General features: G+C 45.8%; 1 protein-coding gene across 1 annotated transcript; it reads left to right on the top strand.

Annotated features, from left to right (window-relative positions):
* The first annotated feature begins 1,498 nt into the window (after positions 1 to 1,498).
* uprt (uracil phosphoribosyltransferase (FUR1) homolog (S. cerevisiae)) lies at positions 1,499 to 24,622 on the top strand. Its single transcript, XM_080188274.1, has 7 exons — positions 1,499 to 1,755; positions 12,925 to 12,967; positions 13,608 to 13,677; positions 18,163 to 18,225; positions 19,868 to 20,029; positions 21,665 to 21,763; positions 24,166 to 24,622. Exons 1-7 carry the CDS (start codon positions 1,538 to 1,540, stop codon positions 24,270 to 24,272), a joined length of 762 nt encoding a protein of 253 aa, XP_080044400.1. The 5' UTR covers positions 1,499 to 1,537; the 3' UTR covers positions 24,273 to 24,622.

A 24,622-nucleotide genomic window follows, 5' to 3' on the forward strand; every position in this document is an offset into this window, starting at 1 on the left:
GGATATAATAATCCATATTTATTAATTCAATGTGCCATAACCTATCAATACAATCAATGTGTGAAGTTTTACAGATGCATCACAGAAAACATATATCACAGTTTGGTATGGCTCCTGCTCTGCCCAAGACCGCAAGAGACTACAAAGGGGTGTGAACATGGCCCAGTCCATCACTCAAACCAGCCTCCTGTCCATTGACTCCATCTACACGTCTCGCTGCCTGAAAAAAGCAGCCAGCATAGTCAAGGACCCCACATACCCAGGACATTCTCTCTTCCACCTTCCTCCATTGGGAAAAGGATACAAAAGTCTGAGATCTCATACCAACCGACTCAAGAACAGCTTCTTCCCTGCTGCCATCAGACTTTTGAATGGACCTACCTTGCATTAAGTTAATCTTTCTCTACGCCCTCGCTATGACTGTAACACCACATTCTGCACCCTCTACTTTCCTTCTCCCCGATGTACTCTATGAATGGTATGCTTTGTACAGCACACAAGAAACAATATTTTTCACTGAATGCTAATTAATGTGTCATAATAAATCAAACAAAAGATTTGAACACAGTAACAACAATTAGAGGGACCATTAGTCAAAAAATTCTTCAGTATTTACAAGTTTTAAAGTTTTTTCCTTTAGAGAAAAGGTCACTGCTGACAATGTTCACTTAAAAGCTTTATTTAAGTAGGCTTATATTAACACCGCAATTAATTTACTGTGAAAATCACCTAGTTGCCACATGGTGCCTGTTCAGGTACACTGAGGGAGAAACTGTGTGCCAGTCTGGGAAATAGTGGCACACAGTAATTTTCGAGGCATGTACATAGTTTTAAGGTCTGAAATGTTATGACTGTAATTTGTATAGAACTGTAAAAAGGTTTAATTCTGTACTGTTTGCAATTCAAAGAAATGTAGATTTGCAATGGTTTATTTGAGATTTTTATGAATAAAGTATATTTTTTTGGGGGGGAAAAAATACGGAGGGAGAATTTAGCACAGCCAGTGCACTTGGCCAGCACACCTTTTGGACTGTGGGAGGGAACTGGAGCGCCCAGGGGAAACCCACGCAGGCACGGGGAGAATGTGCAGACCCCGCACAGGCGGTGACCCGAGCCAGGAGTCAAACCCGGCTCCCTGGCGCTGCGAGGCAGCGGTGCTGACCCACGCTGTGCCACCCTTGGATGGCCCACACTGAGGGAGAAGAGCAGGGGCACCAAGAACACTGTAATCAACGTGCTTCAAGACAGAGAGGAGGAGGAGGAGGAGTTGGGGGTAAAAAATCTCCAGGAAATGCGCTACATTTATGGTGACGCTGCAGTGAGTGAGTCACCGACTCGTTATAACACTGGAGCCGGCAGGTGGAGCCAGGAAATAAAGGGGCAGAGAAAGCGTGGAGTGTTCCTTTGGCTCTGGTTTAAGCTGGTAGATTTGGGGGTGTGTGTGTGTGTGTTGGGTGAAAAGGGGGGTGGGTGAGTGAGCGGTGGAGAGGGAGGGAGGGAGACAGAGAGAGAGAGACGGGGAAGGTTGTTCCTGTCTATGGAAGCTGATTTTCCCATTGCCAGCAGCATCATGCCTTGCCAGAACGCCCAGCAGCAGCAGCAGCAGCAGCTCAGTCACTCGGAGCAGAGCCACTCGCTGCTGCCCAAGCAAGTGAGGTTCGCCGGCAGCGCGGAGCCCGAACCCATCGCGGCGCAGCTGAAACTGCTGCCCATGAACGATCAGATCAGGGAGCTGCAGACCATCATCAGGGACAAGTAAGTGGCGGTGGGTTGGGGTGGGAGAGAGGCAGTGCCTGGCCTTTCCCTCCCTCTCTGTGTGTGTGTGTGTGTGTGTGTGTGCTTCAGGCCTCCTTCTGAGTGGGGACTTGCTGGAGGAGACTTTATAGCCCCATGCATATACATCGCTGGCAGGAAGCCACCTAGAAACTCCTGGACAAATCTCTCTTCCTCATTGTTGCGCGGCTTGTTTTTTTTTGGGGGGGGGGGAGGTGGAAATCCACAATCGTTTTATTGTCACTTGGAGCAGGGGTATAGAATATTACCCTGGGTATAGAATCAGTGGGTGCTGGAAATCTCTTCCCCCATCCCATGCTTTGTAGACCTGCTTGCCCTTGCCAGCACTTTTGTCTGATTATTGCACCATTTGCTGATTTTTTTTTTTCTGTGTGTATGTGTTTTTTTTTCTCTGTCTTGTTATGGGTTAACTGTGTTATCAGAGATCACACTGTTTATCAGGGGTTTATTTCCCCCCACCTTTTGAATTCAGTACACGTGCAGCATTGGAGATCCCTGCACTCATTTGGGTAGCACTATTTAATAAGAACATATGAAATAGGAGCAAGAGTAGGCCATCTCGCCCTTCGAGCCTGCCCCACCATTCAATAAATCATGGCTGAACACTTTGGATAAATGATTCCCCCACCGCCCCCCCCCACTCTGTATTTTACTTTGAAAAAAGTTACTTTATTTATTAGTGCCACAAGTAGACTTACATTAACACCGCAATGAAGTTACTGCAAAAGTCGCCACACTCAAGTGCCTGCTCGGGTACGCTGAGGAGGAATTTAGCATGGCCAGTGCACCTAACCAGCACGCATTTCCGACTGTGGGAGGAAACCGGAGGAAACCCACGCAGACATGGGGAGAATGTGCAGACTCCGCACAGTGACCCAAGCTGGGAATCGAATCTGGGTCCCTGGCACTGTGAGGCAGCACCTAACGTGCCACCCAGAACTCTGACGAAGGGTCACCCAGATTCGAAACATTGGCTCTGTACTCCCCCCACAGATGCTGTCAGACCCGCTAAGATTTTCCATCATTTTCTGTTTCTATAAATTCAAAGTTATTTGAAGGTTACCTGTTTTTATTTTTGCTTATCTAAATCCAGGGGTATTTTGGTTTAAAAGGTGACCCCTGCTATCAGTCCAATATTTTATCTGAACCTAGCAGTAGTTAATAAGATAAAGGCAAAATACTGTGGATGCTGGAATCTGAAGCAAAAAAATAATTGTTCACGTTTGAGTCATTTTGTTGGGAATGTCAGTGTTTTCGTGCACTCCTATATTTTCTTTGTCAGTTTTCTACTCTGTGCTGGAGGGGGTTGACTGGGCATCAAGAACCCTCACTATCTCACCCAGAGGTGGGCAGTCTTCATGTTGCAAAGCCCAGGCATTGATCCACTGGCGGTTATTCAGTGAAGTAAAAAGTTTATTTATTACTCACAAGTAGGCTTACATTAACACTGCAATGGAGTTACTGTGAAATTCCCCTAGTTGCCACACTCCTGTTCGGGTACACTGAGGGAGAATTTAGCATGGCCAGTGCACCTAACCTGCATGTCTTTAAACTATGGGAGGAAACCAGAGCACCCGGAGGAAACCCACGCAGACACGGGGAGAATGTGCAAACTTCACACAGACAGTGGCCCAAGTTGGGAATCGAACCCAGGTCCTTGGTGCTGTGAGGCAATAGTATTAACTACTGTGCCACCATGCCACCTAGTATTCCAGCAAAAGGTAGGGGAATGAGCAGCATAGCTGAGCTTGAAGTTATTCTTAGGAGAACTTCCTTAAGAGACGTACCAGCAGAGCTCAGTGAAGCTACAAACAAGAGCAAGAACCATGTGCTTCTTCTCCTTCACATGGACCTGATAGAGGTTTATAAAATGTTGAGAGGTACAGATAGGGTGGATTCTCAGAGGCTATTTCCCAGGGCTGAAATGGTTGCTACAAGAGGACACAGGTTTAAGGTGCTGGGGAGCAGGTACAGAGGAGATATCAGGGGTAAGTTTTTCACTCAGAGGGTGGTGACTGAGTGGAATCGACTGCTGTTGGTGGTGATAGAGGCGAACTCACTGGGGTCTTTTAAGAGACTTCTGGATGAGTACATGGGAATTAATGGGATTGAGAGTTATAGATAGGCCTGGATATGATCGGCGCAACTTGTGGGCCGAAGGGCCTGTTTGTGCTGTAGTGTTCTATGTTCTATGTGCTGCCCACCACTAACAGCCATTCTAATCCTGATAGAAATGCCTAACAATGCAGATCAGGAATCCAACCTGGGTTCATCTGGTCAGCATGATTCAGTTACTTTATTATACCTGAATTGTCAGGGAAACTGAATTGAGTTGATTTATTATTGTCATATCAATTGGGATGCAGTGAAAAGTATTACTTGTTGCAAGCTGTTACAGACAGAACATACTGTTTGTAAAGTACACAGGAGAAGGAAAGGAGAGGATGCAGAATATAGTGTTGCAGTCAAAGCTATCGTGTAGAGAAAGACCAACTTAATATAAGGTCAAAATTCAAAAGTCTGATGGCAGCAAGGAAGAAGCTGTCCTTGAGTTGGTTGGTACCTGTCAGTGAAGCCCATTCTTACACTAGATGCAAGCTGTGTCTGCACTAGAATTGCAGCATCAATACAAAGTACAAAGGACTATTAGTGTGGAATGTTTTGGGGTGGTTATACACATTAAAGAAACTATGTAAGTACAAATTGTTATTGTTGTTATACCAGCCTGCAGTCTGACTCACTTCCCCCACCAATTTTTGGAATTCCATTGGAACAATTCTGTGAAGTTGAAATTACATGTGTTAAGTTTGAAGTCATATTTTTTTCAGCAGTTTTTTTGACAAGAGATGGTTCAGGGTCTGAAGGAAATTTTATTAATCAAAGAAGGTCAAAATCATGATACTTTAGAATGGCATTAAGGCTTTCCAGAAAATTAATATTTGTTGGTATAGAAAAAATTGGAGTATTGCCCTCCTGATCATTTTTGGTGTAAATGATAATCAATAATCACTTTGATGGAAGTTATCAACAGGGGGTTTCCCCAGGAGAAAAACACACAAGGGGATGTGTGTGTTTGTGAAAAGTAAATGATGGCCTGTTGTTGTCAGGTGGTGTGTACCTGTCACTTCCCCACTCTGTGGGTGAAATTGGGAAAGGGGAGAATGTGGATGCTGCCTCCAGTGGCCCCAACTCAGCAATAATGTGATGGCGAGAAGTAGATCATGGCACATGAGGGAGAAGCATGATTTATCACGTGTGAGCCTAATAGTGGCAGAAGAGCGGAAATAAAAATAGTTCTCTGGTAGTTTCCAGTGGCAGGATATACAGATTTAGCACTCTGTTACCAAGAGTTGCAAATTCCCTCTGTGCAAATTATCATACACCTTGCTTTATTTTTATTATAAGCGACTGGACAGCAAAAAGTAGCCTGTTGACATGAAGCAGTCCGAGTTATTCTGAAGGTGTGATCTAGCAATGTATGAATACTAATTCTTTAATCCAATTTTCGATCCTATTATGCACAGTTAAGTGATTGAAGTGATTAGAAATAACAGCAACTTGCATCTATACAGTGCCTTTAATGCACTAAAAATATTCCAAGGCACTCCAGGAGCACAACAAAAAGGGGGAGGCGATGGCCTAGTGGTATTATCACTAGGCTATTAGTCTAGAAACTCAGCTAATGTTCTGGGGATCCAGGTTCGAATCCTGCCACGGCAGACGGTGGAATTTGAATTCAATAAAGCAAAAATCTGGAATTAAGAATCTACTGATGTCCATGAAACCATTGTTGGAAAAACCCGCCTTAATGTCCTTTAGGGAAGGAAATCTGCTGGCCTTAGCTGGTCTGGCCTACATGTGACTCTAGAGCCTCAGCGATGTGGTTGATTCCCAACTGGCCTCAGGCAACTAGGGATGGGCAGTGAATGCTGGCCAGCAGTGACTCCCATGTCCATGAATGGATAGAAAAAAACAGAAAGTGCTGGAAGATCTCAGCAGAGCTGACAGCATCTGTGGAGAGATGCACAGCTCTGACAAACGGTCATCCAGACTCGAAACGTTGGCCCTATTCTCTCTCCACAGATGCTGTAAGACCTGCTGAGATTTTTCCAGCATTTTCTGTTCTTGTTTCAGATTCCAGCATCCACAGGATTTTGCCTTTGCTTTAGCAATGTAATCAGGCAAATTTAACACCATACCACCTATGCAGATGGTAGGTAAAAACTTAGCCAAAGACAAGGTTTAAATGAGCGACTCAAAGTAGGAGAGAAAGATAGAGGGGTGGAGAACTTGAGGGAGGGAATTCCAGAGGTTGGGGCCTAGACAGCTGAAAGCACAGCTGGAGTGATAAAAATCAGGAATGTTCATAGGCCAGATTTGAAGAATTACAGAAAGCTCCGAGAGTTGTAGAATTGGAGGAGGTAATAGAGATAGTGAGGCCATTGTGATTTAAAGAAAATAATGACTTGATTTATATTCTCCTTTTCATGACCACTGGATGTTTCATTGTCAATAAAGTACTTTTTCAAGTGTAGTCATAGTAAAGATAATGATGAGAATTGAGGCTTTGCTGGACCATGGGTGAGAGGAGAATGACTTGTTGTGAGGTAAGGTATGGCCACTAGGGTTTTGGATAACTCAAGCTCATGAAGGCTGACTAGGACAGCATTGAATAGTCGAGTCTGGAGGTAACAAAGGCATGTACAAGATTTTCAGCAGCCCACAAGCTGAAGCAAGTATGTTACCAAGGTGCATGTAGGTGGCACGGCGGTTAGCACTGCTGCCTCACAGCGCCAGGGACCCGGGTTTGATTCCTGGCTTGGGTCATTGTCTATCTGGAGCCTGCACATTCTCCCCATGGCTGTGTGGGTTTTCTCCAGGTGCTTCATTTCCTCCCACGGTCCAAAATACTTGCTGGTTGGATGCATTGGCCATGCTAAATTCTCCCTCAGTGTACCTGGACAGGTGCCGGGGTGTGATGACTAGGGCATTTTCACAATAACTTCATTGCAGTGTTAATGTAAGCCTAATTGTGACACTAATTAAAAAAAGGCAGTCTTAGTGACTGCAAGGATACGGTGTAGGAAGCTCAACTCTTGGTCAAATAGGATGGCAAGCTTGTGAACAGTCTAGTTTATCCTTAGACAATTGCCAGAGAGGGGGATGGAGTCACTGGCTAGGGACTGGAGTTTGGGGTGGTGACTGAAACATTGGAAATTAAGACCATAATATTACAGGAATCATTACAGGATCAGGAGTATCACAAGTTCCATGTTAACAGAATTGACAGTCATGTGGATGGTGAATTCATTGATTATCTGTAATAACTTGTGAACAGAGATATTCTTTTTTGAAGGACAGCCAACATCTGTCAAGGTGATGGCCTAGTGGAATTATCACTAGACTGTTCATAGAGTCCCTCCAGTGCAGAAGGAGGCCATTTGGCCCATCGAGTCTGCACCGACAGCAATTCCACCCTAGGCCCTATCCCCACAACTCCACAAATTTACCCTGCTAATCCCTCTAACCTACAGATCCTGGGACACAATGGGCAATTTAGCACGGCCAATCAACCTAAACGCACACATCTTTGGACTGTGGGAGGAAACCGGAACACCCGGAGGAAACCCACGCAGACACAGGGAGAACATGCAAACTCCACACAGACAGTGACCCAAGCCGGGAATTGAACCCAGGTCCCCAGAGCTGTGGGGCAGCAGTGCTAACCACTGTGCCAGCATTAATCTTGACACTCAGCTAATGTTCTGGGGACCCGGGTTCAAATCCTGTCATGGCAGGTGGTGGAATTTGAATTCATTAAAATATATCTGGAATTAGGAGTGGATAGGCACATGGATAACATTGGAATAGTTTAGGTTAGAGGGTCATTAGATTGGTTCCACTGGTCGGCGCAACATCGAGGGCCAAAGGGCCTGTACTGCGCTGTAATGTTCTATGTCCCACAGATGAATAAAAAAATGAGAAGAGGTGACTGAGGCTTTGGTGATATATCCTAGGGCGGCACAATGAGACAGTGGTTCGCACTGTTGCCTCACAGCACCAGGAATCTGGGTTCAGTTCTGGCCTCGGGTCACTGTCTGTGTGGAGTTTGCACATTCTCCTCGTGTCTACGTGGGTTTCCTCCGGGTGCCCCAGTTTCCTCCCACAGTCCAATGATGAGCTGGTTAGGTGGATTGGCCATGCAGAATTGCCGCTTAGTGTTAGGGGGAGTAACTAGTATAAATGCATGGGGTTATGGGCCTGTGTGGGACTGGGGTTGATGCAGACTCGATGGGCTGAATGGCCTCCTTCTGCACTGTGGGATTCAATGATTCGATCCTTCCTTGGAATATGGTCTGTGGAATGTTGCATATACAAAAAGGTCAATTTCTCCTTACAGATAATTGTAAGGTCTTCTAAATATTTTCACCATTTTCTATTATAAATCAGATTCTTAGCATTTGCAATTTATTTTCATTTTGACATTTTAATTTGTCATTCCGGACGATAGGAACTCTCCGAAGCCAAGGTGCTGTAAACTCAGCCAGTTTTATTTTCGAGTCTAACTTTCATTACTGCATTAGAATTACAGTATGGAGTCATTAAAAACTGTTATAAATGCAGCATTTATTAATGACTACCAGGCCTATATATAAGTAATTACATGTTCAAAACATTTACTGAACATATCTTAATGTGATTTCAGTAAAGTGTAATAGTGGCTGTGTCAGATACTTACACCCATTTGAAGTATGAAAACACATTGGTGGAATAAATTTAGGTTTTCGCTTCCAAATCACGGGAAACAGGCCCTTAGGCCCAACGAGCCCGCACCGCCATTTCAACATTGTGAGTCCCCTCTTCCACCCATGACCCTTGTCTACACTTATGGCACTCCACATTGGAAACCAGATTGAGGGGAGACTAATTTAGGGACAATTTGTTACACCAATCAGCCTAAGAGCACATCTTTGGGGTGTGGGAGGAAACCGGAGCACCCGGAGAAAACCCACGCAAGCACGGGGAGAATGTGCAAACTCCCACAGACACCGGCCCAAATCAATGTATCTGCACAGCAAACAGTGATAATCACTGAGCTGTCGTGTTGCCCGTCAGCTGGTCCAGTTTAAGCGTACACTAACAACGTGAAGCACTAGACTACTCCCGAAACGTCCAAGGGCAGCCCTCGCATGACCCACCGCGTGTATGCCCCTTGTCTGGAAAGGAAGGGCAGTGTTTGTTCAGTGTAACATTGGATTAGAGTGCTTGTAGTTACAAATCTATCATTGGTGTCGGAAGTGTTGGAAGAAAATTGAATGTTGCAGGCGACGGTGCAGAGGGACCTCAGGGTCCTTGTGCATGAGTCGCAAAAACCCAGCCTGCAGGTGCAGCAGGTGGTCAGGAAGGCGAATGAGATGCTGGCCTTCATAGCGAGGGGGATTGAATATTAAAGTAGGGAGGTCTTGCTGCGGCTGTATAGGGCATTGGTGAGGCCGCAGCTGGAGTACTGTGTGCAGTTTTGGGCGACGTACTTACGCAAGGATATTTTGGCCTTGGAGGGAGTGCAGAGGAGGTTTACTAGGATGATACTGGAGTTGAGGGGGTTGAGCTATGAGGAGAGGCTGAATAAACTAGGCTTGTACTCGTTAGAGTTTAGAAGAATGAGGGGAGATCTCATTGAGACGTATAAGATGATGAATGGGATGGATAGGATAGAGATGGAGAGACTCTTCCCGCTCAGAAAGGACAGTAGGACTAGGGGGCACAGCCTCAAGATAAAGGGGGGGCGGTTTAGAACGGAGTTGAGGAGGAACTTCTTCCCTCAAAGGGTGGTGAACCTCTGGAATTCTCTGCCCGTTGAAGTGGTGGAGGCTGCCTCGCTAAATATTTTTAAGACACGGGTTGATGGGTTTTTGATAAGCGAGGGGATTAAGGGTTATGGGGAGAGGGCGGGAATGTGGAACTGAGCCACGACAGATCAGCCATGATCTTATTGAATGGCGGGGCAGGCTCGAAGGGCTAGATGGCCTACTCCTGCTCCTATTTCTTATGTTCTTATAAATTGGATGTTTTACACAAGGAGCATTGAAATAACTCAGGATGCTTGACTGGAAAGGAACATAGTTTATTTACAGAACGCAAAGTAAAACCATTACCGGGTGTACGCACACCAGTCCCTGCCGCTCTTTTGACTTAAACCAAATAAACTAAATTAAATGAACTGAGGGACAAAGCAGGAAGGGCAGCCCCTGAACTCCAAGCCGCCCGAAACAAAAACAAAATACAACTGAAACTTAAAACATCAAACCAAAAGGGGCCAATAACTCCAACCCCAGCGATGTCCAACAGGCATGGGAGGCCGCGATGGTTTCCATGGATACCGCGTGCTCCTTCTCCAGTGACACCCAGCCGCAAATGTAGCCACAGTGGAGGGGCAGACAGTCCAGTCGGACAACCCCTCCCTCTGTCACCCGCTCCTGGACCTGTTGATGGCAACTTTGGCCGGACTCAGGAACAGGTTCCCGAGGAGATCCTCCGCCTCCCCAGCCCCTCCGCACCGGGTGCCCACAGATCAGGAGTGTGAGGCTGAAGTGCAAACAAATAGTAACAAAAGATTTTTTAAAATAACTAAAAAAGGGAGCGCAGTCTAAAACACCCTTTATAAACATGGTTGACGGACTCCACAAGACTGCAAAAAGGGCAGGTTTATTTGAAGTGGATGAAGCGATGTAACCTGCGTTTGTCTGCGACTGCTGTATGCAGCACCCGAGATCCCCGACGTTAAAGGGGAACACCCCTCTGTAGAGGGACCTCCATTGGGGACCTCTGCTGCCGAGAGTGAGGGCACGGGAGTGGAAGGTGTGCCGCAGCCACCCATACAGGAAACACCTCCGTACAGTGGCAAAGGGCACGGAGGGGATTTCCGTGAGGTGGCTCAGACAGTGGGGCTCCAGACCCTGGGGGGAGGGGTTCGGGGCTTGGGGTACCCTCAGAGGGGATTCCACCACACAGCTATGCCTCCTTGAGACCACGAGTGATGTAGGTCCAAGCACGACCGTTTTGCAGTCATGGTTGGCACTCGACGTGGGCTGGACACTCACTCCCGTGCACTGAGCCAACTTACAGGGTAGCATCCAGCCCACACCTCTGCCACTCATTGCGTCCTTGACCCTGGTCACCCCAGCATCTACAGGCCGTCTCTTTGCCAGCCACCTGAAATGGTGTTGATTTTGGGGCCAACAAGGTAGCCATCCTCTCAGAATTAAGGGCTAACTGACTCAAGTAGACTCCACCTCACCACTGCAATAGCCGCATGACTGGGCTTCCTGCAGAGGGAACACTGCATACTCCCTGACCAGGAGGACTGAGAAGTTCTGGAACCTGTGTGATGCCCCTCTGCTGCCGTTGATGTTGAGGCGGTGACTATGGGCACCTTCTTGTCAAAAGTATTGTGCTATTGTCATCAACACCAGAGGTGTGATTTTCCCAAAATAAATCTAAATGCACAATGGATGGGAAAATGGGAGGTTTTCCTGCCCATTTTCTGGGTGAGGTGAGTTAAATGAATTTATGGAACTCTGTGCAATACTTTGATTTGATTTGATTTATTGTTTTCGTATGTATAGGTATACAGTGAAAAGTATTGTTTCTTGTGTGCTGTACAGACAAAGCATACTGTTCATAAAGAAGGAAAGGAGAGAGTCAGATGTAGTGTTAGCTAGGGTGTAGAGAAAGATCAACTTAATGCAAGGTAGGTCCATTCAAAAGTCTGATGGCAGCAGGAAAGAAGCTGTTCTTGAGTTGCTTGATACGTGACCTCAGACTTTTGTATCTTTTTCCCGAAGGAAGAAGGTGGAAGGGAGAATGTCCAGGATGCGTGGGGTCCTTAATTATACTGGCTGCTTTGCCAAGGCAGCGGGAAGTGTAGACAGAGTCAATGGATGGGAGGCTGGTTTGTGTGATGGATTGGGCTACGTTCGCGACCTTTTGTAGTTTCTTGCGGTCTTGGGCAGAGCAAGAGCCCACACCAAACTGTGGTACAACTAGAAAGAATGCCTTCGATGGTGCATCTGTAAAAGTTGGCTGACATGCCAAATTAAAAATTTAAAATTTATTAGTGTCACAAGTAGGCTTACATTAACACTGCAATGAAGTTACTGTGAAATTCCCCTAATGGCCACAGACTGGCACCTGTTCGTCTTTCAGAATGTGGGAGGAAATTGGAGCACCCGGAGAAAACCCACGCAGACACGGGGAGAACATGCAAACTCCACACAGACAGTGACCCAGGCTGGGAATTGAACCTGGGTCCCTGGTGCTGTGGAGCAGCAGTGCTAACACTGCGTTATTGTGCCAATGCTTCATAATAAGGTGCCACCTTGAGCCTCTGAGCCAGAAATCACAGACTTAAGTCCCACTTCAGAGACCTGAAGACATAATCAATACAGAACAGCTAGAATGCAGCACTGTCAGAAGCACCATCTTCCAATAAGATGTCAAATCAAGCCCTGACAGCCATCTTGGATCCCACGGCTTTAGAAGGGCAGTAGATTTTGAGAAGCATCGTAAAGAATGTTAGAGAGACGGAGAGATTTAGGTTGGGAATTCCAGAATTGCAGGCATTAGTGCAACATGGACAGGTCACCTCTGCACACTCTCAACAAGGAATGGTGTATGACCCAGAAGATGCAAAAATTAACAAAAACCACTACTAGGACTAATAAATTGAAAGTCTTTCCCAAGTGGCTGTTAACCCACTTCCTGAGTGGCACGAATGCTTAACTTTCTCTAATTCGGAACTAGTTGGTCGCTCTACACCCCAGAGAAGCCGTGGAGTAGATGCAGTGAGAAATGGAAACATTGACATTGGCTCAATGGGGAGTTGTGAGGTTGGAGATGAAGCACACTGCTGGGCAAGAGTGGGAAGTGATCTCACTCTCCAGTCGATCATGCTAAAGTGCAGATACTTCACATTGACAAAGCTGCCAAAATGGGAAACTATTCCATTCCCTCTCCCTAATAGCCTTCCCTTTGATGAGCTCACATACCTGAAATTTTGAATGTTTTTATCCATTACTAAATAGCCTTACCTTTATTTCCTCCCTTTCACCCCCCTTCCACCTCCCACAGAACAACAAGCAGAGGGGACTTTGTATTCTGTGCTGATCGCTTGGTGAGTAGCTACAACAAACCTGTCATTATTTGTGTTTTTAATTTGTTAAACCATCAAACCTCCTCCTCCGACAGGGTTCCCACAAGAAAGGAAAGGTCATGGAATCCCTGCAGTGCAGAAGGAGGCCATTTGGCCCATCGAGTCTGCACCGATCACAATCCCACTCGGGCCCTATCCCCACAACATTTACCCTAGCTGGTCTCCCTGACACTAAGGGGTAACTGAGCAAGGCCAATCCACCTAACATGCACGTTTTTGGACTGCGGGAGGAAACCGGAGCACCCGGAGGAAACCCACGCAGACACGGGGAGAATGTGCAGTCTCCACACTGACAGTGACCCAAGCCGGGAATCAAAACCGGGTCTCTGGCGCTGTGAGGCAGCAGTGCTAACCACGGGAAAGATGAGGAGGAGGAGTTCGGTGGGGTTTACCAGAATGATGTTATAATATTTCAAAGGGTAACCAGTCTTTAAAGAAATAAGAACTGTACTTCTGTTTGACTCAATAACCTTTGAGAGAAGAAATGGACGTTATTGCTTAATTTATATTTATTGTGCAGTGAAAGGGTAATATTTTCTACATTAGTGATACGTATGTATAACTCAAAGTCATTCCTTCAACTGGGAATATTATGTTACAGATCAGACTAGTTGTCGAAGAAGGATTGAACCAGCTACCGTACACTGAATGTACAGTCACAACCCCCACAGGTTAGACATACAGCATGGAACAGAGATGCTACAGTAATCCGGTTACTTCACCACTGTGCCTGTCATACAAAATAGCAAATGTTTTGTTGCGTAGATGCCATTTCGGAAACTGCAGATTAAAAGGGATTTTTTTTATGGCCTTAATAATAAGCAATTAGATGGCCCTGTGTTGGTACAAGGTTTGCTGCTTTGCCAGATACTGACCAAAGACCTCGAAGAGCATCACAATCATTACCTACTGGGCAATCAAAGGGGTTATCTTGACAGTAATGGTGTATATATCGGGCGTTATTCAATCATCCGCCTGGTATATATAATCTCTCCTGATTTTTCTTTCCACAGCAGTCGGCAGAGATGTAAATAAGCATCTGATCCGATATTGTTGGTCCTGCATCGTCACTTAAAGTCAGAATGATCCCCCCCACCCCCAGTTGTTTGAAAGGATCAGAGCAGACAAATAGAGGGCGGGTCACAGAGTCTTAAAGCTAAGAAGTGAAAAAAGGCCATTTTCTCCCTCTCAGTTGTCCCCCTTGTTTGTAGCAAGGCACCAGGCCTTGGACACTTACCCTAGCTAGCCTCCCTGACACTAAGAGCATGGCCAATCCACCTAACACGCACATTTTTGGACTGCGGGAGGAAACCGGAGCACCAGAAATGGAGAGAACAACAGGATACATTTCCTGAGTTCATAACGGAGCAGGATATCTTCCCCGTTGTTAGCACAAATGGAAAAATCTTAAGGCACATTGCTTTTGAGTTTCCATTCATCGTGGTTGAATTTTCAGATATGTAATGGTGGCACCTGAGCTACCTTGCCAAGATGTTGATTTGGACAATTTAGAGGTTAGAGCTCTTTGAAGGAGTGGCAGGGGCACCTCTTCAGGGAGGGGTGGGGAGAAATCATGTTGCCTGTTCTGCAAATCTGTGTCAGCCACTCAGTAATGTTGGTGTGATGGACAGTAGTATCATTTCCATTCCATTCCTATTGAGACCATGGAAAAGATCTCTGGTTCGATTTCCTTTGATTTCTCAGTTAATTTCTGCTGATGGTTGAAAACCACTTTTGTTTAAGTTAAGAATGGATATCACAGACTTTTACGGGAGTTGGTGAGTCTGTAGTTGGCAGCGAGATGAAAGAATCATAGAATACCTACAGTGCAGAAGAAGGCCATTCAGCCCATCGAGTCTGCACTGACAACAATCCCACCCACTATCCCCGTAACTCCTCATATTTACCCTGCTAATCCCCCTGACACTAAGGGGCAATTTAGCTTGGTCAGTCCACCTGACCTGTACACCTTTGGACTGTGGGAGGAACCTGGAGCATCCAGAGGAAACCCACACAGACATGGGGAGAATGTGCAAACTCCACACAGACAGTGACTCGAGGCCAGAATTGAACCCAGGTCCCTGGTGCTGTGATGCAGCAGTGCTAATCACTGCTACCATGACACCCCCGGCATTAAATGAAGATACTTAGCAGTGTTTTGTGAGCTCCCTTACTCACAGGTTTGATTTGATTTATTATTGGCAGGTGTATTAACATACAGTGAAAAGTATTGTTTCTTGCGCGCCACACAGACAAAGCATACCATAGAAGGAAACAAGACAGTGCAGAAATTAACATTACAATCATAGTTAAGGTGTAGAGAAAGATTAATTTAATGCTAGGTAGATCCATTCGAAAGTGTGATGGCAGCAGGGAAGAAGCTGTTCTTGAGTCGGCTGGTACACGACCTCTTTTTCCCGACAGAAGAAGGTGGAAGAGAGAATGATGATACTAAAAGAGACATGATACTAAATTAAGAGGAATCGTTGATAGCGAAGAAGGTTATCAGGAATTACAGAAAGAACTTGATCTGTTAGGGAAGTGGGTCGAGGATTGGATTTCTGTGAAGTGTTGCATTTTGGAAAGTCAAACCAGAATAGGCCTTATACAGTGACTGGTAGGGCCCTGGGCAGTGTTGAGGAACAGAGGGAGCTAGGAGTACAACTACATAGTTTGTTGGAAGCAGCGTCACAGATATACAGGGTGGTGAAAAAGGCCTTCAATAGTCAGGCATTGAGTATAGGATTTGGGACATTATGTTACAGTTGTATAAGCCCTTGGCGAGGCCACACTTGGAGTATTGGATACAATTTTGGTCACCCTGCTATAAGAAAGATATTGATAACATGGAAAGAGCGCAGAGAACTTCATGCAGAGTGTGGTGTGCATATGGAATGAGCTGCCAGACAAAGTGGTTAAGACAGGTATAATAGCAACATTTAAAAAGCATTTGGATAAGTACATGGATGGGAAAGGATTAGAGGGATATGGACCAAACGTGGGAAATTGGGACTAACTGAGAGGGCACCAGTGCAGAACTGGTTGGACTGGCTGGGCCAAAGGCCCTGTTTCCAAGCTGTGTTGCTCTATGATTCTACTTACTGCTTTCATTCAATGAGTAGCTGATGCTCACTGACCCTGTGGAGGTGGAACTATTGGCGTCAGTAATTGCAGGTTAGGCAGGGAAAGATCATGCAAAGTTCCTGCTGCTGAACACTTCTGGGAGTGTATTTGTTGGCTAAGGGAAGGGTTGGGGTCGGGTCCCCAGAACTGTATAGAAGCAGCCTGCTGTCACACGCTGGGAGCTTACACTTGACTGAGATACAGGAAACTGTCTGTGAATACCTTATTAAAAATGACTCCGGGAGGAGAAGGAATGCTGTGACCCACAGCCAAGGTGGCAGCTGGGGACATCTACTGAACGAGGAAGAGGGGTGAAACATTCGCCATACCAATCTTTTGCCATCCGCCCTGCAGGCAGCAACAGAGTTAGTCGAAATGGTCCTCAGTACACCTGCCACACTCAGATGGGATCATAGAGTAGGACTTTGACAATGTACAGAGAAGTGATGTGGACACGAGCGTGCACCGTCAAAGAGATGGGTGAGAGTTAGAAGGAAAACAGAACACTGGCAATCCTTGACAAAACCATGGGTGTTAGTTAATCTTGGATCCTTTCGAATTCTTTCTTTAGAAGGCTAGATGTGTAATCGCACTGACCCACTTTCATTTTCCAGTGAGACTAAGCCACTTAATCGAGAGGAAATGTATTCTATTGGCTGACTGGTCAGTACCGGGGAAGATGGTAGAGATGTTTGAGTGTTGGTCAGGCTTTTTTCACAGCCAGATCGTTGACTCTGCTGTATCAGCAGGACAGGCCCTGCAATGCAGTTATGGGCTTTTTTTAAATCTAGCATTGCAGCCTGGAAACCAAAATGTGGGCTGGTTACACAATATAAAGGCAGTAATCAGGGCACACTGAGATCCACATTAATGTGTTACTTTGCAAAGGACTAGGCGAATACTTACCAATAGGGTGCTTTTATTGTCGTTTAAAAGGCAGGTACTCAGTGGAACAATACTCAAATGCGAAATGCTCGTTCCCTTCAGAGACCCTGAATTTATTTATATTTTTAGGTCATTCTTTTTCATAGAACCATAGAAATCCTACAGTGCAAAAGGAGGCCATTTGGCCCATCAAGTCTGCACTGACTCTCCAAAAGCTAGCATCCAACCCATCCCTGTAACCCTACACATGTACCCCGTTAAGCCCCCTAACCTATACATCCTTGAATACTAAGGGCCAATTTAGCATGGCCAATCCACCTATCCTGCACATCTTTGGATTGTGGGAGAAGCATCCGGTGGAAACCCACACAGACACGGGGAGAACATGCAGACTCCAAAGACAGTCACCCAAGGTTTTTCCTTTGAGGAACAGTTGCAAGTTGAACTAGGACTAGAGGACACAGCCTCAAGATAAGGAGGGGGCAGTTTAGAACGGAGTTGAGGAGGAACTTCTTCACTCAAAGGGTGGTGAATGTCTGGAATTCTCTGCCTGTTGAAGTGGTGGAGGCTGCCTCGCTAAATATATTTAAGACGCGGGTAGATAGGTTTTTGGTAGGCAAGGGGGTTAAGGGTTATGGGGAGAAGGCGGGAAAGTGGAACTGAGCCACTTCAGATCAGCCATGATCTTATTGAATGGCGGGGCAGGCTCGAAGGGCTAGATGGCCTACTCCTGCTCCTATTTCTTATGTTCTTATGAAGGGGATTCAACCACTAAGATTGAAAGACATTTTATCAAAGTAACGAGTGCGAGACAGCTTTAAAAGGAGCCTTCTTGAATTGGTTGACCCTCCTTGTTGCAGAGAGTGGATGAGTGACCTGCCCCTCAAGCAGGTTACAGTTTCCTCCCATGAGTCAGTCCCTAGAGAAAACCACTGCGTGTTCATTCAGAGGTTGAGCATGAAGCCCTTGAATGGATACTTGGGCACAACTTGATTCCTAGTGTCCTGCTGAAAATAAGGAGAGGTCAAGCAATGTGGTGTCTATCTGAGATTAATGCTTGCTATTATGGATGGGATGAGGTGAGGTGCTGGAAGGGAATTTAGACCATAATGCTATGCTAACGTCAATTAAAATTTAATTTTGTACAGGCCATAAGTACGATGGAGTGAAGTTTGAGAAGGGAAACTGTGGCGTTAGTATTATGAGAAGTGGTAAGTCACCATTGGTTGAGTATTAAAGGTGTTTGCCATCCATGACGTGGTTTTATTTGTATTAGTTAAGCCATCTTAATGGAGATATTGAATATTTCAGTATGTAACCTCAGAAGTGGTGAAGATGGCAGCCTCAAAAAGAGACCAAATATGAATACCATCTTGTTCCTCTCTGTTGTCTTTTGTAATTCCACTGTGACACCCTGAACTATATATACAGACATAGAGATTATAGAGGTTTTTACAGCAGGGAAACAGGCCCTTCGGCCCAACTTGTCCATGCCGCATTTTTTTAAACCCCTAAGCTAATCCCAATTGCCCGCGATTGGCCCATGTCTCTCTGCACCCATTGTACCCATGTAACTAGCTAAACGCTTTTTAAAAGTACCTGCCTCTGGCAGCTTGTTCCAGACACTCACCACCCTCTATGTGAACAAGTTTCCACTTTCTGTGCCCTCCGCTGTGTGTTTGGGAACAGCTGGAAAATACCAGCCATGGGGTGGCATCCCTGCCCCTCCCACCTCCATGCGGTGTGTTTTCAGTGGTGGAGGTGGCTTGTCTTTGGCCTCTTGTGGGGATCTCCACACAATGCATCGTTGTGGGGGGTGGCTTATCTTCATCTTGTGTCATCTATCAGTGCATTTTACCTGCATTCAGATTCTCCGGAAAATTGATTCACACCTCCCAGGAGGGGAAGTGGCTCTTGAATTAATTTTTTATTTACATAGCCTACCAAATACTCTCTATTAGAAGTGGCTGAATACGTATATATAGGCTGGATAAATTTATATAAATTCATGAGGTGTTTACAGATGTTTACACTTCAGTTTGGGAGATTGTTAGTGGAAGGAGCATGTTAACAGTTACAGAGATCTGGGAGTACAGGTCCACAGATCCTTAAAAATGACAGAAGAGATGGAAAAGGTGGTGAAGAAAGCATAATGCTTGCTTGCTTTCATTGGTTGGAGCAAAAATTGACAAATTATGTTACAGTTGTTTTAAACTTTGGTTAAACCGCATTTGGAGTACTGTGTCCAGTTCTGGTTGCTTTGCTTTGGAGAGAGTACAAAAGGGATGTTGCCTGGTATGGAGGGTATTAGCGATGAGGAGAGGTTGAATAAACTGGGATTGTTCTCCCTGGAAAGACGGAGGCTGAGGGGGCGGTCTGATAGAAGTTTATAAAATTATGTGGAGTATGGATAGGGTGAACAGTTGGAAGCTTTTTCCCAGGACGGAAATGGGAGCACAAGTTCAAGGTAAAGAGGGGAAAGGTTCAACGGAGATGTGTGGGTCAAGTTTTTTTACACAGAGGGTGGGGTGGGGTGGGGCAGGTGGGAGGGGGCGGGGGGGTTGCCTGGAATGCACTGCCCTGTGAGATGGTTGAGGCCGTTACATTAGCCACTTTTAAGACTTACCTGGATAGACAGTGGACAGACGGGGAATAGAGGGATACAGACGGTTGGTCTAGATAGGACAACGTGATTGGTGTAGGCTTGGTGGGCCGAAGGGCCTGTTCCCGTGCTGTACTGTTCTTGTTCTTTGTAATTAACCTGGCTGACGTGTGACTATCTTTCAAAATGAATATTTCCACTTTTCTCCCTTGGGAGGAAGAAGTTGCTGATGTAGATTCATCTCCTTACAGGAGAAGCAATGGAGCAAGGTCTGCGAGATTGCTGTCGATCAATACGCATCGGAAAAATCCTCATCCAAAGTGACGAAGAGACCCAGAAAGCGAAGGTTTACTATGCAAAATTCCCACCCGACATCTACCGCAGGAAAGTGCTTCTAATGTACCCCATACTGAGTAGGTACCACATGGGCTCATTTCTGTAGAGACATGAGAATGGAAAGATGTAAAGCAGGATTCCATAGTGAGAACACAAACCTTTGCACTGACTTGGAAAGTAATTGCATTTTGGCATATAGTTGGGCATCTTACAAATCATTCTCAGAGGCAAACTCCCAAGTAGCAGTGCACTACAATTCCATTTTCAAATTTGTATTCAAGCATCTGGAGTCCTCGCCTACTCACTCAGGCAAACTCTTTGCCGAGCCAAGGTTGACATCTTGATGTAACTTACTGCCAATGGTGGATGGGGGGGAATGAAAAAGTAATTTTGATAAACATAGAAACTAAAAGCAGGGGTAGACCATTTGGCCCTTCGAGCCTGCTCGGTCATTCCCCAAATTCAACATCCTGACTCCTCCCCACAATATCCCTTGATCCCTCTAGCCCCAAAAAACTATGTCTTATTCCTTCTTGAAATCTCAATGTTTTGGCCTCAACTGCTTTCTGTGGTGATGAATTTCACGGATTGGCCACTCTCTGGGCGAAGAAATTTCTCCTCACCTCAGTCTTAAAAAGTTAACCCGTTATCCTCAAACTATGACCCTTAATTCTGGACTCCCCCACCATCGGGAACATTCTTTAAACATTTAGGTTTGGATCAGAAATTCTGATCTTCCCAAAAACCGGCCAAATTCAGATCTCATCGTTCCCTCGAAACTCCCCAGTTATTTAGAGTATCTGAGATTTCATGCGATGCTGAACTGTAGCTTCAGGCGACAAGTACATGGGCTCCTTATACCTTCCATGTCAGGATGATGGGCGGCAGTGAAACCTTCAAGAGGGGCAACCACCAGTTATTTTAGAGATGATTGGCCACACTCTTGTACAAACACAGACATGTCAAACAGTGGCAAATGTGGTATAGATTGCAATCAAGAGTAAAGATCATTGTTTTTAGCTTGCAAAAGGACCGTTTGGTTTTTGAGGCAAACTATACACTTGTTTTAAAGATTGGCTGTGGTAATGTAATGGTCAGTTTGTCGGGCTAGCAATATAAAGAATGTGGGTTTATGACTTATCCAGCAGTGAATTTGAATTTAGTTTATATCAACAAAACAAAGTTAAAGTTTTATTGATTATTCACAAGTAATCATAGGAGAACCCTACAGTGCAGAAAGAGGCCCTTCGGCCCATCGAGTCTGCACCAAACACAATCCCACCCAGGCCCTACCCCCATATCATACCCACCAGCAATATAAAGTAAGGCTTACAGTAACACTGCAATGAAGTTACTATGAAATTCCCCGAGTCGCCACACTCCTGTTCGGGTCAGTGCACCTAACCCGCGCATCTTTCAGACAGTGGGAGGAAACCGGAGCACCCGGAGGAAACCCACGCAGACACGGGGAGAACGTGCAGACTCCACACAGACAGTGACCCGAGCTGGGAATGGAACCCGGGTCCCTGGCGCTGTGAGGCAGCAGTGCTAACCCACCGCTGGAAATGGGCAAATAAAAAGCTGGTTTCAGGCAGTGAAGCTGTCGGATTATTGTAAAACCCCGGCTGTATCTCGAAGTGTGGACCCCCCCCCCCCCCCCCCCCGCCCCCCACCCCGCTCTGGATAATTGCAGCCCTCTATCTCCCCTGCAGGTACGGGCAACACTGTTATTGAAGCCGTGAAGGTTCTTATTGAACATGGAGTGCAGCCAAACCACATAATCTTACTCAGCCTTTTCTCAACTCCACATGGTAAGTGAGAGGTATGAAAGTTGTTACAATGTGAGAGATTCTAACAGGCGTTAGCCTCAGTTGGTCCCTCATTTTTTTTTTTGATTGAATGGTATGACAGACGGGCATTCCCATTTCCCTCCGACACCAATTCTGGATCCAGTCATTCGGTGCAAAAGGTGCCCCAAGCTGAAATTTTAATTTCACAATATTGAGTTAAATAATCTTTTTCAAACGCAGCAGTGACAGACCAGGTCTTGAGTGAAGCAGCACTCAGCAATGCCAGGCCTCCCCCTCAGATATTATTTGGCAGTTCCTACATTAGACCTGTGACGTTCCTTAGGACCTTAAAAGGGCATAAAAGGAGGCCGCAATGGTGTTACACGCCAGGTTATTCACCACTTAACCACCGTGATGTCAGGGAGAAAATGGCATCTGTGGATTGGTGGATGTGGAACCCATGGAGCTTTCAGACCTGGAAGACTCCAGTGTCGCTCTGGCTAAACATTTAACTTCTTATAAAAGTGGGCCCATTGAGAGCGGGCCCCTTTAGACCAATCGTGCTGGGTTTATCTTCCCTGTGATCAACCACACCCCCCTCCTCTCAAGCACCTTTGGGCAGCATGATGGCACACTGGTTAGCTCTGCCGCCCCACAGCGCCAGAGACCCGGATTCAATTCCCGGCTTGGGTCACTGTCTGTATGGAGTTTGCACGTCCCACCCGGATCCGGGGGGGGTTCCTCCAGATGCTCCGGTTTCCCCCCTCAGTCGGAAAGACGTGCTGGTTAGGCGTATTGGCCAGATTCTCCCTCAGTGTACCCAAACAGATGCCGGAGTGGGGTGACTAGGGGATTTTCACAGTCACTTCATTGCAGTGTTAATGTATGCCAACTTGTGACACTAATAAATAAACTGATTCAACCCTTGTTTCCAGGCTTACCTATCTAATTGTTGCAGCAGTATCTTTGACAATGGTTTATTTTCCCACTCAGAACTCACCCAAGGACTCATTCCTGATTCCCTTTCTCATTCACCTTGGTTCTTGGTGACATTATCTGACAGTGTGGGGTCAGTGTCCCGTGTTCACTCGTCCGATACCTCTCCGTTGATTCTGTATCATTAGATTGCTTGTCTGACATCCAGGCTCAGGTTTGAATGAGCTGTGATTTCCCGCATGGGAACATTGCAAAGACCAAACATATTGTATTCTGTCTCTGCCCCAAACTGCATTCTCTTCTAGTCCATTCCCCACTCCGACCATCACTTGGGTCCATCCAGACAGTTCGCAATCTCAGCATCCGAATTTGACCTTGAGTTTGGTTTTTGACCTCGTATCCTCTCTTAAGATATCGGGCAGGTTTTACAGCCTTGCTCGACCCTAGACCGGAAAACCCCTCCCGAGGTCAATGGACATTTCCATTGTCTGTCCCTCCAATTCCATGGGGGACAGGGTGGTATAATGTTGACGATCTTATCCCTTCTCACATTTGCACTTGATTACCACAATGCTTTTCTGGTTGTTCTCCCATCTTGTGCTCTCTCTCCCTCTCTCTAAACTTCAACTTATCACGGTGACGCAGTGGTTAACACTGCTACCTCACAGCACCAAGGACTGGGGTTCAATTCCCAGCTTGGGTCACTGTCTGTGTGGAGTTTGCATATTCTCCCCATGTCTGTGTGAGTTTCCTCCCATAATCAGAAAAATGTGCTGGTCAGGTGGATTGGCCATTCTAAATTCTCCTCAACAGGCACCGGAGTGTGGCGACTAGGGGATTTTCATAATAACTTCATTGCAGTGTTAATGTAAGCCTACTTGTGACTAACAAATAAACTTTATAACCTTACTTTTTATCCTACTGCCCGCATCTTATGACACATCTAGTCAGAGTCACCTAGCACATGTGTTCTCACTGACTTAGATTGGGCCCTGACCTCCCAGTGCCTCAGCTCGTTTAATTTCTCCCTATGACTTGCCACTCCCCATCTCAGCAAACTATTCTATTTCTCCCAATCCAAACTCTTGCGTTCCTCCCTGACCCTTCACTCCGGCATTAGCGGCCGTTGTCTGAGCTGACCTGACCCCACACTCTGGAATCTGAGCCTTCCAACTCAGAGCAAGTCTGTGGAACACAAACGAGGGATTCACCTGGGCAGTGGGTGCATTGGTTTTCAGCTGTCGAGGGTATAGATCATGCACATTGTTGGGGAAGTGTTGACTTTTCTGTTGTGATGACTTGTGTCCCTCCAGAATTGTAACACTGGGCTGGTGAATCACTGCAGACATTACAACCCAAACAAAGCACTAATATACAGAGGTTAGCTGTGCAAAGGTATATTTATAGCAAGTAGGACAGAGCAGATTTCTGTCCCGCTTATGTGAAACACAGAAAATCATTAACGTTTTTTCCACCTCCTTCAAAAGGTGCAAAATCTATTATAGAAGAATTTCCCGAGATCACAATTTTAGCGACAGAGGTCCATCCGGTGGCACCCACACATTTTGGACAGAAGTATTTCGGCACAGACTGAAACCAGAATCCAAATGACATCTTTTTGAGTGCATCGCCGCTTTGGTAGATCAAGACTTAGTTCATCTTAGTAGGTGTGTCTTTCCTCCTGTCCCCAGCCTTTTTCAGGGAATGTTAACCAGCTTAACGTAGGCATCTGAGCGCAATCTAAACTATTTGCCTTAAGTTCTTTTCTCCAATTATTTTTTATATAAAAGGAAGTCAGTTCTGAAAAGCACATTCCAGTTTCCGTCACAATTGTTTGCGCTACGCTTGCATGCATCTTTAGCACGTAGTTATTTTAGTATATTTATTGTTTGTAATTAGAGGCAGTGCCTAATTGTAACTTAAAAGGACATTAAATTTGTTTTA

This window comes from Carcharhinus amblyrhynchos, chromosome 4, assembly GCF_965287045.1.
Source record: "Carcharhinus amblyrhynchos chromosome 4, sCarAmb.v2.hapA, whole genome shotgun sequence".
NCBI lineage: Eukaryota > Metazoa > Chordata > Chondrichthyes > Carcharhiniformes > Carcharhinidae > Carcharhinus > Carcharhinus amblyrhynchos.

Coding starts and splice junctions, on each gene's coding strand:
- uprt (XM_080188274.1), top strand. CDS start 1,538: ATGGAAGCTGATTTTCCCATTGCCAGCAGCATCATGCCTTGCCAGAAC. Junction 13,678..18,162: donor TACAGTCACAACCCCCACAG/GTTAGACATACA, acceptor AATTTTGTACAG/GCCATAAGTACGATGGAGTG. Junction 21,764..24,165: donor CCTTTTCTCAACTCCACATG/GTAAGTGAGAGG, acceptor CTCCTTCAAAAG/GTGCAAAATCTATTATAGAA.